This window comes from Canis lupus, chromosome 31 (genome assembly GCF_003254725.2).
Source record: "Canis lupus dingo isolate Sandy chromosome 31, ASM325472v2, whole genome shotgun sequence".
Lineage (NCBI taxonomy): Eukaryota > Metazoa > Chordata > Mammalia > Carnivora > Canidae > Canis > Canis lupus.
In genome coordinates this window covers 39,661,022-39,675,423 of record NC_064273.1, presented here as the reverse complement: position 1 = coordinate 39,675,423, position 14,402 = coordinate 39,661,022, and the positions used below count along the sequence as shown (strand labels likewise).

Sequence of the window (14,402 nt, the reverse complement as noted above, 5' to 3'; positions counted from 1 at the left end):
AAAGGACTCAAGAGCCAACGTAGAGGGGCTCCCATTGACCACTGGGAGGAAAAAAAAAACTAGAATGGACTGAATCACATCCAGTATGCTTGCATCCATTAGTTCTGAGTGGAACAAATAAAATCCAGTGGTCACTTTAAGAGGATTCTGAGAAACCACCTCACTACTATGCAATCGATCCTGCCTCCAGGTCCCCGGGTGACCGAGGAGGACACAGAGCTCTCAAGAGGACAGATTCTAGGGTGCTCTGGTGAGCCTTCACATCAAGGTGGCTCCACTGTGAAGTCCTAGCAGCAGAGGCAGCCAGACATCATGTGCCACCTTCCAGGAAGAATTTTTGCCAGAAAACTGAACCTGAGTCTAATTAAACCTCCAGATCCAGCCAGTGTGCAGGAGGACTGCGGGGCCAGAGGTCTGCATGAAAGGACACCACAGAGGCACCCTCTTCGGAATTCAGGTTAAAGAAACACTCTGCACAAACAACCTGTTTGTATCCATGAACTAACTGCAAGAAAAACCACAGCAGAGGAAGAATCTACAGACCGAGAAAGCCTTAAAGACCTTGTCCCCACCAGGTACAATTTTTTTTTTAACCTCATTTTGATCCTGAATCTAACAAACATTAGATAATCAGAGAAGTCTAAACACAAACTATATTTAGTTATAAGAAATTACTATTACGATAAAAATTCTGAACACGGCAGGGATGGGCAAACATACCTCAATATAAGAAAGTTCATAAAAAAAAAAAAAAGAAAGTTCATATTTGACAAACCCACAATCAACACCATTCTCAATGCTAAGAAGCTGAGAACTTTTCCCCTAACGTCAGGAATAAGACAGGGGTGCACTCTCACCACCGTCATTCAACATGGAACTGGAAATTCCAGCCACAGCAATAAGGCAAGAAAAAGAAGCAAAAGGCATCTGACTTGAAAAGGAAGAAATAAAATCGTCACTATTTACAGAAGACATGATCTTATATAAGGAAACCCTTAAGGCTCCACCAAAACCTGTTAGAACTGGTAAACGCATTCAGTAAAGTTGCAGGGAACACATGCTGTGTCTCTGTATGCTAATGAATGAACCATCAGAAGGAGAAATTAAGGAAACAATTCCATTTATAATTGCACCAAGAAAAATAAGATAAATTCAACCAAGGAGGGGAAAAACCTATACGACAAACTATGACATTGATGAAAGAAACTGAAGACACAAAAAAATACAAAGACACTCCCCATGCTCATGGATTGCAAGAATTAATATTGTTAAAATGTCCATTCTACCCAAAGTAATCTACAGATTCAGGGCAATCCCTGATTCCAATGGCATTTTTTTCATATAACAGACCATTCTAAAATTTCTATGGAATCAAAAGAGAGTCTGAACAGTCAAAGCAAATCCGAGAACAACAAAGCTGGAGGCATCACACTTCCTGAGTTTGAATGATATTACAAAGCTGCAGTAACCAAAACAATACAGTATTAGCATAAAAACAGAATACAGATCAAAGGAATAGAATAGAGAGCCCAGAAATAAACCCAAGCACATATGGTCAATTAATTTATGACAAAGGAGGTGAGAATATGCAATAAGGAAAGGACGGTATTCAGTAAACGGTTCTGGGAAAACTGGACAGCCACATGCAGAATGACACCGGACCACTTTTTCTCACATCATCCACAAAAATAAAATCAAAATTGGTTAAAGACTTGAGCATAAGACCTGAAACCACAAAACTCCTAGAAGAAAACATAAGTCATAAGCTCCCTGACACAGGTCTTGATGATGACTTTATAGATCTGACACCAAAACAAAAGCAATGAAAGCAAACATGAATAAGTGGGACTATATCAAACAAAAAAGCTTCTGCACAGCAGAGAAAGTCATCAACAAAATGAAAAGACACCCCTAAATGGAAGAAGATGCTTGCAAATCATATATCTGATAAGGGGTTAATATCCAAAATATAAAAAGAACTAACACAACTCAATGGCAAAAACAAACAATCCAATTAAAAAATGGGCAGAGGGGATGCCGGGGTGCCTCGGGACGCCCGGGTGGCTCAGCGGTTGGGCGTCTGCCGTCAGCCCAGGGCGTGACCCCGGGGTCCTGGGATCGAGTCCCGCATCGGGCTCCCTGCATGGAGCCTGCTTCTCTCCCTGCCTGTCTCTGCCTCTCTCTCTGTCTCTTATGAGGAAATAAATAAAATCTTTAAAAAAAATGGGCAGAGGATCTAAATAGGCATTTTTTCAAAGAAGACATACATGTGCCCAACAGGTACAGGAAAAGGCATCATTAATCAACAGGAAAATGCAAATCTTAAAAAGTGAGGTATCACCCCACACCCGTCAGAGTGGCTGCAATCAACAGCCCAAGAAACAACAGGTGAGGATGTGGGGAATAAGTAAGGAGTAAGGAGTCCTCCTGCACTGCTGGGGGGAACGCAGGTGGGGCGGCCACCGTGGAGAGTTGAACGCAGAGCTGCCATATGACCCGGCAATCGCACGGCTCGGTATTTACCAAAAAAACAAAAAAAAAAAACAAAAAAAAAAACCCAAAGACACTAATTCAAAAAGATAAATGCACGCCTGTGTTATTTGCTTACAAGGGCTAAGGTAGGGAAGCAGCCCCAGTGCCCGCGGACTGACGCTGGACAGACAGGATGTGTGTGCACAGAGGACGTCACTCGGCCGTAAAGCACGACGAGATCTTGTCATCTGTGACAATGCGGATGGGCCTCGAGGGTGGAACGAGGAGCAAAGTCAGTCAGTCAGAGGGAAACACACACCACGTGCCCTTGCACGTGGAATCTTGAACCTGAGCTCACAGATGCAGACGACAGACTAGCAGCTACAGAAGGGGACAGGGCGGGTGGGAGGGTCAGAGGGTGCGGAGTTCCAGGTGCAGAGCGGAGGAGCCCCAGGGTGTCACGACAGCGCGCTGATGGCGGTTAGAAACGCCGTGTCGTGGGGTGTCTGGGGGGCCCAGTCGCTGAAGCGTCTGCCTTCGGCCCACATCATGACCCCAGGGTCCTGGGATCGAGTCCTCCGTCGGGCTCCCTGCTCAGTGGAGTGTGCTTCTCCCTCTCCCTCTGCCTGCTGCTCCTCCCTGCTCACGCTCGCTCTAATAAGTAAATAAAATCTTTTAAAGAATACTGACTTGTACATTTGAAAAATGCTAACATAGTGAATCTTCAAAGTTCTCATCACAAGAAAGAAATTTGTGATTATGTAGTGATGAATGTCAACTAGATTCACTGTGGTGATCACTTCACAGTGTACATAAACATCAAATCATTGTGTTGTGCACCCGAAATTACTGTTCTATCGTAATTATGCCTCAATTTCTAAAAAATAAGTAAAAGAAATTATTAATTCTTAGAGATGTGATAATGACATTCTTTGTTTAAAGAAATAATAGGGATGCCTGGTGGCTCAGTGGTTGGGCGCCTACCTTCAGCCCAGGGCGTGACCCCGGGGTCCTGGGATCGAGTCCCACGTCAGGCTCCCCCCAGGGACCCTGCTTCTCCCTCTGCCTGTGTCTCTGCCTCTCTCTGTGTCTCTCTTGAATAAATAAATAAAATCTTTTTTAAAAAGTAAAGAAATACTAAAATCCATACAAATAAAATGTGATGTCTGGCATTTGCTTCCAAACACTCCGAAGGGAGAAGGGGGCGGCCAGGCGGGGACACAGCCAGGACCTGGGTTGGTACGTGCTGAACAGCCTGACGGGAACACGGGGTCATTACGATGCTGTTTCTGAATATTGGTGAGGCTGTTGGGGCCCAGAGTCCACGGCTTCCGGCCACCCCACACGACTGGCCTGCAGGTGGCGGGACAGCAGGGGACTTCTCAAACCCCGTGAGCAGTGAATGTCACCCAGAGATCCGTACACGGCTGCCCAGAGGAGGCCCCAAACCATGCCGAGGGCAAGAAGCCAGGCAGGGGCCCAGGAGCGTGGCTGGCTTTGCACAGAGCGTCCGTGGCAGAAAGGGAGACGGGCCGCGGCGCCCATCCGAGCAGACACAGCCGGCCAGGGGCTCCCTGGGCTGGGGGGGGGGCACCGGGTCACCCTAACTGCCGCTTACAGGCGGGCTCATGGCACAGGTGAGTCACATGCCATCAAGTCAGCTGAAAACCGCTCCCCGAACAGTACCTGTGGGTTGGTGCACCTTACGGCGTGTGCCTTTCACTCCCTTCCCCCTAAAATACTATGTTGGACTCTCACTGTTTGACGACATGAGTGCCCGTGCAGCACGGGGGAGGTGGCCCCGCCCTGAGCAGGGGGTAGAGGGCCAGCAAGCGAACGGCGCGTGTTAACGTCCTGCACGGTGCCTTTCACCTGCTCTGCTGGGCACTGTTGTGAGGGCGCGCTGGACGCCCACGCTGCTGGGTGCCCACAGTCCCCGCGAGTCCAAGCCACAGTCCCACTTACACCGTCCCCGCTGACGGGAGCTCTGGGCCTGCTGTCCTAGGGCACCAACCGTCACATGGCATTAGTTGCAAGACGGCAAGCCCAAATTCTTTAGTGCCCACTGTGTGTGGGCAGCACGGGGCGGAGGACGGCGGTGCCGCTCAGTACGTCAACCCCGCGGCCACGCGAGCGAGGCACGAGCCGGGCCGGCAGGGCTCGGGAGGAGGGGAGCCGACACCCACACGCACAGACTCCGCTGAACCCCCGCCGGAGCAGCGGGCCGCCCGTACCCACCTGCAGCACGCGGCTCATCCACTGGAAGCTGTCCTCCTCGGAGGCGTCGGGCCGCTGCTCCGCCACGAGCACGATCCGGTCGTCGTGCAACACCGTCACGGAGAACACGGCAATCCTGGGGGAAGACAGGACAGAAATGACCACCCAGCAAAGGTCGGCCAACGGGCCACAGACGCCCCCTCCCTGGACACGCAGGGCGCGGCCGTGCTTGCGCTGCCCGTGGAGAGCTGGCAGGCTGACCCCCCAGGGCTCCGGCAACGCAGCTGCCACAAGCTCCAGTCACTGCGCACGGACGACTCTGGAGCAAAGTAAACCACCGGGCACAGATCTTCAAAGAAAACTCCCTAATCAGGATGTTAATGCGTGCGGCACGCCGTGGGCGCAACCGTCTGTCCAGAGGTACTGCCGCCGTGTCCCTGGTCCACTGCCCCCTCCTCCCCCTGCTTACTGTGCTCCGGGGGTCTCACGCTCTCCCTGCCCCGCACTTGCGCCGCGGGCCTCTCACACTTGCCCTTAGTCACCTCTCTTCCCCTATCAGACACTCCTCCACCCAAGGACATTCGTGTTACAACCACACAATTAGGGGGCAACCGGATGAACATGGCATCTAAGTTAAAGACTCTCTTTGAGAACTTAACAGCATCACTGCTCTGCCACCTTCCCGAGCCTCAGCCGGAGAGTCTCAGGGCCCCCTCGAGCCCGGGTCGGCGGACAGACGCGGACAGACAGCTCCTCAGACCGCCCCAGTCCCGCGTCTCGGATGCGGCCCCCTCTCCTCTGCACACCCCCCTCCCAGGACACCCTCCCGCACCCAGAAAGCCCTCCCGCACCCAAGACGCCCTCCCTGCATCCAGGATGCCCTCCTCCCAGGACACCCTCCCTGCACCTAGGACGCCCTCCCGCACCCAGGACGCCCTTCCTGCACCCAGGACGCCCTCCCGCACCCACGACGCCCTCCTCCCAGGACACCCTCCCTGCACCTAGGACGCCCTCCCACACCCAGGACGCCCTTCCTGCACCCAGGACGCCCTCCTCCCAGGACACTGTTCCTGCACCCAGGACGCCCTCCCGCACCCACGACGCCCTCCTCCCAGGACACCCTCCCTGCACCTAGGACGCCCTCCCGCACCCAGGACGCCCTCCCGCACCCAGGACGCCCTCCCGCACCCAGGACGCCCTCCTCCCAGGACACCCTTCCTGCACCCAGGACGCCCTCCCGCACCCACGACACCCTCCTACCAGGACACCCTCCCTGCACCTAGGACACCCTCCTCCCAGGACGCCCTCCCACACCCAGGACATCCTCCTCCCAGGACACCCTCCCTGCACCTAGGATGCCCTCTCACACCCAGGACGCCCTTCCTGCACCCAGGACGCCCTCCCGCACCCAGGACGCCCTCCTCCCAGGACGCCCTCCCTGCACCCAGGACGCCCTCCTCCCAGGACACCCTCCCTGCACCTAGGACGCCCTCCTGCACCCAGGACACCCTCCCGCACCCAGGACGCCCTCCTCCCAGGGTCCCCTCCCTCCTCCCAGGATGCTGTGCGCCCAGGGCTGCTGTTCCAATGACAGCCCTTCCTCTTTCCCCACCTCTCTTGATTTTTTCCTTTGAAACTCTTTTTTTACTTCTGGATAGTTCCCTCGTCTGCCCTCCAGCTGGCCTCTCCCATTTCTTCCACCTATTGTGTGTGCTTCATAACAGAAGCCTTGCCGCCTGGGCTTAGTTACCACATCCTCCTCCCAGGACACCTCCCTCCCAGCGAGGCCCCCGCTCGCTGCGGCACACGCTCTACCGGCTCTGGCTCTAGTTCTTTCTGTATCTTTAGCAAGCGAGGAGCACCAACAGGGGAGGCGGAGGCAGAGCCCAACGCGGGGCTCGGTCTCACAGCCCTGAGGTCACGGCAGAGCTGACTCTGAAGTCAAGAGTGACACTTCCCTGGGTGGGCCGCCTGGGCGCCCGCGCCCTACGTCGGGGTGGCTGTGGCGCTGGAAGCGGCAGGGACCATCCCTCACAGCCCACGTCACTCACCCGGCGCCGCCGCTCAGGGCGTGGCCGCTCGGGCTGGGCTTCCCCTCGGCCCTGTCAGGCCCTGGGCCCCAGCCCACCCAGAGGCACTGCCCCGTGGACGCCTCCCAGGTCACGCGCTGGCAGCTCCCCCGGCACCGCCAGGCCCGCCCTGCTGCCTCCCCGTGCCAGCGCCCCACACCCTGCCGACCCCCAGGGTGCGCATTCCCTGTGGCTTCCTTGGGAAGGTTCACAGGCGGTGTCGGGCCAGGCTCTGGGGCCCTGGCCTGAGCAACAGGGGCACAGGCCCGAGAAGATGGTGACACACGCAGCCAGCCGAGCAGGCCAGCGAGGACAGGGCCAGCCGCGGCTCCCCCGCACCCCCAGCCCCCCAGGGTTGAGGCCACGACGGGAGGTGCCAGCCTAACACATTCAGAAACACGGGGCCGATGCCCACCCTGCAGCGACGCGGCCCCTGCGTACGTCTCACTGAACCTCAGCGGGAAAGAGCATGGACCTTCGGCGGTTCCAGAGAAATGGCCCTTGGCTGTTTCTGTCTGCATGTCTGAGCATCTAGGAGCCGACGCGAGTGCTGCTTGGGCCCCGTCCTCAGAGAACCTGCGGCCCGTGGGCAGTGAGGACACTAAGGGGCTCCTGGCTGCAAATATCGTTCTTTCCTCCGTGGAGATTTCCTGATGAACAGGGATTTTTAAGGCTGTGTGTATTCCAATCACCCGGCTTTCCTTCTACCGCAGACAGATGCTCGAACTTCGACAGAGAAGGGACCTAGAGCCACAGCACAGGGGCCCGCAGCGCATCACCTGCCTCTGTAGACAAACTTCATGGGCTCCACGGCCAGCGCGGTGGCCACGACGTCGTCCGCGTTGTGTCGACGAACTCCAACCACCATCAGCCCGTCCAGCTTGCCCACGACAAACACCAGGTCGTCCTGGAAGCAAGGACACGGGTCAGGACTCGGGCGCCGACGGCACGCACAGCACACGCATGACCACTGATGGGAATCAGGGTCAGAGGGCACCCGGGGGTGTTCGGGCCGCCAGCCCTGTGTCGTGGGTGCCGCCTCATGTAGGCAAGACGTGGAGGGCACCGGGCCCCTCCCTGGGCTGGGGGTCGCCTGTTGGGAGGCCCGGGTCCTGGCAGCAGAACAGACTCACCGGCCCGACGAAGCCCAGCAGCCCCGTCCTGGTGAAAGGCCGCTCAGACACGGGCGCCCCTCCTGCCGTGAGCGGGACGGTCTGCAGAGCAGGGAGGGGACAGTTAGGCAGCGGCGTGTGGACAATTAACCACCGGCCAGGAGAGTCAGGGATCCCTGGTGGGGAACAGGCCACCCCACAGCTGGCGTCTCTCGGGCCCTGTGCCCGGGCGGCCTGCGATCTCCTGCCACCCCCCAGCCCCGGGCGCTCCCCGGACTCCTCCCCACCGCCCAGAGCTCCCGGGCTGACACTACGCCCAGCAGGCTGCGGACCAGGGCACAGGCCCACGCCGCGGGGACGCTCACGGAGCGCAACCTCAACACCACGGTCGGGAAGGTGCGGACCTCAAAGACACTCTTAGTGATGCCGAGCAGCCCGTAGTACGCCGTGCCCGTGGCGCTGGAATGGACACATATTTCTCCAACTTCGTCGGTCTTACAGAGATAAGGGGCACCTTCTACCTTCACAACACAAACGTCCGCTAAAGAGAGAAAAAAAAACCCTCAAAATCATAAATGAGAGATATAGTCACACGGGTGACTCACAAAGATCACCTGCTGCTACACCTGCAGCTTCGGAAATGATGCGCCACACATGCGACACGCTCCTCCGAGTCGCAGGACACGCGGGGCCCACGCTGTGGCCACGGGTGGGTCTCTGCTTCCGTGTGGTGAGTGACCAGAGCACGCCGCAGCCCCACACCCGCAGCGCCGGGGTCAAGGGGCAGCCCTGCTGGACGGCCCTGCCCGGGGGTCCACGCTCAGCCTCCAGGAGCGGGCGTGGGCCAGAAGCACCCGTCAGACTCAGGGAGCCTGTGCTCACCTGGCACTGCCTCCCCCGGACTCTCGAGTTTTCTCAGACACACTCCCACCTCCAGAGGCGGTAAGCAAGCGGACAGGAGGGGCGCTCACGCACACCACAGGCCACAGGCAGACACCACACGAGGGGCACACGTTCAGGTGGAGGGGCTGCGCGTGTGCACGTCCCCATGACGGAGCCCTGGGCGCACGGCAGACACGCACGGCCCACGGCACAGAGCCACCACCCCTGGGCTACATGCCAGGGGACACAGACCCTGGGGCACACGCACACAGGACACACCAGGCGGCTCTGCAGCGGTCACAGCTCACAGATGCCGTGAGAGCGGGGTGCACACTCACACTCGCACACATGCACACACACCACACCCGGCGGAGCACTTGCACACACACTGAGGTCTAGGGGAACGCCCTGAAACACATGCATAGGGTGGGTCAAGACAGCTGTCCACGAATCTCAGGAGGGCCCGCATGGCAAGGAAGATGCTGGAAGCTGTGGTCACCACAGGGAGGGGCACCCTGAGAGGAGCGTGATCAGAATATCCCCCAGTCACAACTGTCACTGGGCCTCCTGGGCTAGGCTCAGGTCTCAGTTTCCCTCTGGGACACTGCACACAGAGCTGCAGGCAGGCTGCTCCATCACCCCCTCCCAGTGGCATGGCCCATGTGGCTCCGGGGGCAGGAGGGTCCTTGCAGGCCTCTCCTGGAACCCACAGGAACTTCTTGGAGCCTCCAGGCTCATGCTGCTGACGTGACACATATGCCGTAGCCTGAGGACAGACCCCACCATCAGGCTGCAAACACCCGTGCACTGCGAGGTGTGAACGCCTCCGTGCCCACAGCATGAAGCCTTGCCTGCGTGCAGTCAGCGCTCCATTTCCCAGACCCTGGAGAACCACCAATCAGGGTCAGAGGGCATGAACGTACCCTTGTAATTTTGCTCAACCTTAAATTTAATACAAAGGCAGGCAAAAAACTGAAAAAAAAAAATTAAATTAAATCCTCAATTTACATAGAAAAGCACTGTTAAGAAGCTTTGTGCTTGAGCGCTTGCAGAGCACTCGTACGAAGCCTGGAGCATTTATGACACCTGGTACCTCGACCAGCTGCAGGGCCGGACACGCTCCAGCTGCCTCTCTCACCTCCAGGGAGCACCTGGCCAACGTCCTGAACGGTAAGAACCGACAACTTTTCTTCAGTATCAACTCTGATCACACCAAAACTGAGACCGTTCATGGAGAGGACAGCTTTCCTGGGTGGAGGTCCTCCCAGGTCCGGCGGCCTGGAAGACAAAAGCAGAGTAGCTGACAGGGGACAGCCATGCCCGCCTTGCCTGCAGAACGACGCTGCACCAAAGCCCCTGCTCTGCAGCCTCACCCTGCGAGGACACTGGCCGCACGACCAAGGATGCTGCGGCATGTCCGCCCCACGTGCCACTCTGCCGGGGGACCTGCATGCTCCTCCCACCCGGAGGCAGGCTGGAGTCCCTTCCTGCATCTGGGGGGCCTGTGGCAACAGTCTAAGTGACACCAGGTGACTTCCCTGGTCATAGAGGTGACTGAGCCTCCAGCTGCCGGGGGCCCTGGGCAGCCCGGTGCGCGGAATGACACGCTCGAGGGAATCTGGGGCCGCCCACTCGTCTAGTCCAGACGCCATCTAGCCGCAAGCCGGCCCTGCCCCGGGAGCCCTTCCTAAACCCGATGCGGAATGCAGCAGAAATACAGTGGCCGCTGCCAGCAGGCGGGGGGGCGGTGACGGGTCACACGGCCGGAGCTGGGACACTGAGAAACAGAGGTCAGTATTTTCTCCAGTAAGAAAAAGCAGACTGTTGAGCAAAGGAATGAGAAATACCTCACGGTTCACGAAGGATCAAGATGTTACTTTTCTTGCTAATAAAACCTTAGGATTATTGAATAGTTGCACATATGAAAGCACAGGCTGCCCACGAACACGCTACTGTAACACAAGACGACAACCTCCGCTAATTTTCTAACAGCTGAGTGGAGGGTAGAAAATTCATGCAGAGACTCAGCCGGGGGCACAGGGCGAGGCCACTGTGGACAAGAGCCCCAGGGCAGGCGAGCGGTGGTGGGAAGGGGAAGGCGGCCTGGAGAGGGAGGAAGCGCCTGGCGGCACCCTCGAGGCCAAGATGCTTCTCCAGGACGGTTGGCCCAGCAGGCACAGAGCCCCAACCAGGGCCTGCAGGCGCGGCGGGTGCCAGGGGTCCCTCGGGGCCGGGAGGAGCTCCGGGCGGCCCGGCTCTGCTTACGAAGGTCAGGGAGGAAGAGGAGCACTCAGGGCGAACAAGCCCGTGGACGGCGAGAACCAGGGGCACGGCCCCGGGAGCCGCTTGCCCCCACGTGTGGCATGAATCCAGGCTGGCGTGGGACAGGCGGCCAGCACGGGACGCGGGGCACGGGGATAACCCATATGGGCTGCCCCATAACCACGCTCACCCGCCTGGGGAAGCGGCCCGATGGAGCGCTGCTCGGGGAACTCTGCTGCTCAAGACACAGACTGACCGGGTCTGGGCCCAGGGGTCCAGCTGTCAAGGACGACGACCACCTTACCTGCGGATGGCAACTGTCAGCGCCTCAGGAGAAGTGGCGCAGGGACAAATGACCTCTGGCCTCAGGCCTCTGGACTGGAAGACATTGAGGAACGCGTCACAGGAGGATATGGACCCTGCGTCGGACAGAGAGTCGTGGGTAAGTGCAGGGCCGGCGGGGGCACGCGGGAGTCTTGGAGGAGGGCTGTTGCCATGGAAAACATGATGCGCTTTGAAACCACCAGCACTTAAGAGCCGGCAATTCTCAGGGAAGGCCTACGTGGAAGCCCTGCGCCCTGCCCTCGCCCCAGCTCCTCACGGGGCCGCTGAGCGGGAGCCGCCTGAGGAGCACTTACGGGGTCAACTCACTCATCGCAAGGCCCAGGGGCACGTGGTCACCCCACCTGCCCCCCGCTGTCCCCAGGCTGCCCCCTGCGGCTCCCCCAGACCCCAAGCACCCCGCCGCAGCGAGGCCAGGGGAAAGCTCAGGCTGGGCACCGGCGGTGGCAGGGGACACGCAGGACAGCCCAGCTCACTCGGGGCCAAGGGGCCTGGAGGGCACACGGACTGGCAGGCTCTCAGGCCTGGGGAGGGCTTCCCACGGGGAGTGAGGCGGGCCAGGTGAGGAGGTGCTGGTGGCGGGCAGAGCGGGGGCCACGTGGGGGTGTCTTGGAAGCAGGAGGCAGGGCCCTGCTGGGCCAGGGGTGGGTGGAGGATGGCAGGGTGCCCTCCTAGGGGTGGGGGACGTAGGGGCAGGGCTGTTAGGGCCTCCCGGACAGGGGACCAGGTGCAGGCGGCTTCAAAGAAAAAACAGTGGCTCACAGCTGTTAAAGCCTCCTACCCAGTCAAGGCCTTTGTGTTGCACAGAAGCCCCTGCAAAGGTCACTGAGCCTCCCCAGAGACACCTGTGGCAGGCTTCAGCCAGCCGCCAACGTGCAGCCACGCTCAGACCCCGTGCACACAGCCCAGGGTGCACAGCGGCACACCAGGGAGACCCCCCAGGAGGTCGAGCGGGTCTCTGAAGCCACAAGGGCCAAGGATGGAGGCTGGGACAGGCTCCCAGCCCGTGTCTCCAACCTGGCCGTTTCTCAGGGTATCTTCTGTCCATAGTGTTAAGTCTGCGTGTAAGTTCAGTGCCTGACAGACACGCACGAGCTCTGTGAGCTCCCGGGAGAGGGTGCGTGCCACGGCCCAGTGCAGCACACGTGTGGGCACGGGACACGCAGCGCTGTCTCAGCACGTTCTGCTCCCACCTCGTCCCTCCCACGTCAGGCCTGCAGGACGCTGCCACGGCCTCGCCGTGCTCAGCTGGGCTTACTCACAGGGGTTAGCGCCGTCGGCCACGATCAGCATGCGCAGGGAGCTGAGGCTGACATCCCTCTGACCCCGCTGAGCTAGGAGAGACCAGTGCATGTCGCGGGACTTCACCAGCGCAGCCCGGGCTGCAGAGAGGGAGCACAGATGCGCCCGGTGTCACGGCCAGCGGCACCCCGCGCCTCCCACCAGCCGGCGCACCAAGGGCAGATGTGCAGGCGTGTGCCCCAGCCACACGCGCTCGGCAGCCTCGGCCTGGCACTCAAGGCGCCCGCACCTGCTGTACTTAAGAACCAGCTCCGAGTTTTGATTCCGACACAGAAAACTCAGGCCTGCTTCCAACCAGAACTTCCTGGGGAAGCTCTGTCCTGCCCAACAGCAGCTCCCCTGCCCCTCCCACCCCTCCGAGGGCCGACTCACGCAGCCGGGCGCTGGGAGGACGCCAGCATGTGAGCACACAGCCCTGGCCCCTGGTCCTGGCAGTGCCCAAATCAGCAGGCGCACCTGCTCCAGCTGCCCTCCGTAAGACAGAGTCAACGGAGCCAGCCAGCACCCAAGGCCGCGTCCGAGAGGCAGCAGCCCACCGTCCGCGCGCGGTAATGGCACCGTAGCCGGCCGAGGCAGCCCCATGGCCCGTCTACACTGTCCTTGGAATCAACAGCTCTGCTACTGGTGGCTTAACCAGCCAGAGCTTCAGATTAAAACCATCTCCACGCTAAGAACTGGGAGTACTGACGTAACTGTAAAGAACATTTCAAGAGAATAAGATCAGCAGCCTGTGGCCCTTGCAGAAGAGAGCTGCCACGGTGCCGCCCTCCACAGAGGATGCCCGGGCCGCGTGTGCGCGTCAGGCAGCGTCCACGACCGGTCGCAGGGCATGTGGGCAGGCGCGCGGGCAGTCGGGGCTCCTCAGCACAGGTCTGCACATCGGCGGACACCTGATGAAGGATGAGTCAAACGACGGTGCTGTTTCCTGTTACCTTTGTACGAACACACTTTCTGAATCCAGGACAGCGGGTTGACCTTCATCAGTGCGTAGGGGATGCTGATGACGTGCATCCTGTTCATGACGCTCTGTGGAAGAAACGGAAGTGCTCAAGGGACAGGCCCGCTCGGGTGCAGACAGCAGGGGCCACACCGCGCCAGAGAAGGCAAAGATAACACCAGCGCCCTTCTCATGATGACACTCCAGGTAAGGATTAATTACGTCACCTAAATTGGGGTTTGGTGTCATCTATTGATACGAAGCCTTAGGATCCCTCAATTCCAACAATTAGGTCATTTAACATACAACACTCACTGTTAACACTCCATGCCACAGACCAGCATCCCTTTTGAAATCCAGCACATTTGTTAATGTCTCAGCTGAAAGTGGACAAAGATGGTTAAACCGCTTGTGACCCTCTTCACAAGTCATGTGCATTTTCAAAGATACTCTGAGATGAATACACGACTGATCGACACGAAGAGCTCTAGGAAACATTCACAGCATTTCCAAACACCATGCACCAGTTAATCGATTGTCTTGGTTTTCTATTCAAATTAGCAGAAACTCTCAGAGGCAGGTCATACAATTTTGGATGAAGACAGAGCCGCGCTGATCACTAATCTGAAAACATGAGAAGGCCCCTGAGTGTCCCCGAGCAGCCACTGGAGGCTGGAGGCTCGTGGCTGGGGCGCGCCGTGGGGCCTCGTCAAGGAAGCTGCTCCTCCCCCCTGCTCTCCTCCAGGACGGGGGGCGGGTGTGAGCCTGTGCTCTGCAGGACCTGGCTCCAGCCCCCCCAAAGCACAG

At 58.5% G+C, this 14,402-nt stretch overlaps 1 protein-coding gene across 7 annotated transcripts in view; it reads right to left on the bottom strand.

Moving 5' to 3' along the window:
• DIP2A (disco interacting protein 2 homolog A) overlaps positions 1-14,402 on the bottom strand; it is a 93,102-nt gene that overhangs the window by 20,118 nt on the left and 58,582 nt on the right. For all 7 annotated transcript variants that reach the window (XM_049104504.1, XM_049104505.1, XM_049104507.1 and 4 more), the window contains 9 exons: positions 13,911-13,975; positions 13,591-13,684; positions 12,619-12,738; positions 11,319-11,433; positions 9,891-10,030; positions 8,275-8,411; positions 7,892-7,972; positions 7,538-7,665; positions 4,711-4,825 (listed from right to left, as the gene is read on the bottom strand). In XM_049104504.1, the coding sequence (XP_048960461.1) occupies positions 4,711-4,825; positions 7,538-7,665; positions 7,892-7,972; positions 8,275-8,411; positions 9,891-10,030; positions 11,319-11,433; positions 12,619-12,738; positions 13,591-13,684; positions 13,911-13,975 (995 nt within the window). The remainder of the gene's footprint in view (positions 1-4,710; positions 4,826-7,537; positions 7,666-7,891; positions 7,973-8,274; positions 8,412-9,890; positions 10,031-11,318; positions 11,434-12,618; positions 12,739-13,590; positions 13,685-13,910; positions 13,976-14,402) is intronic.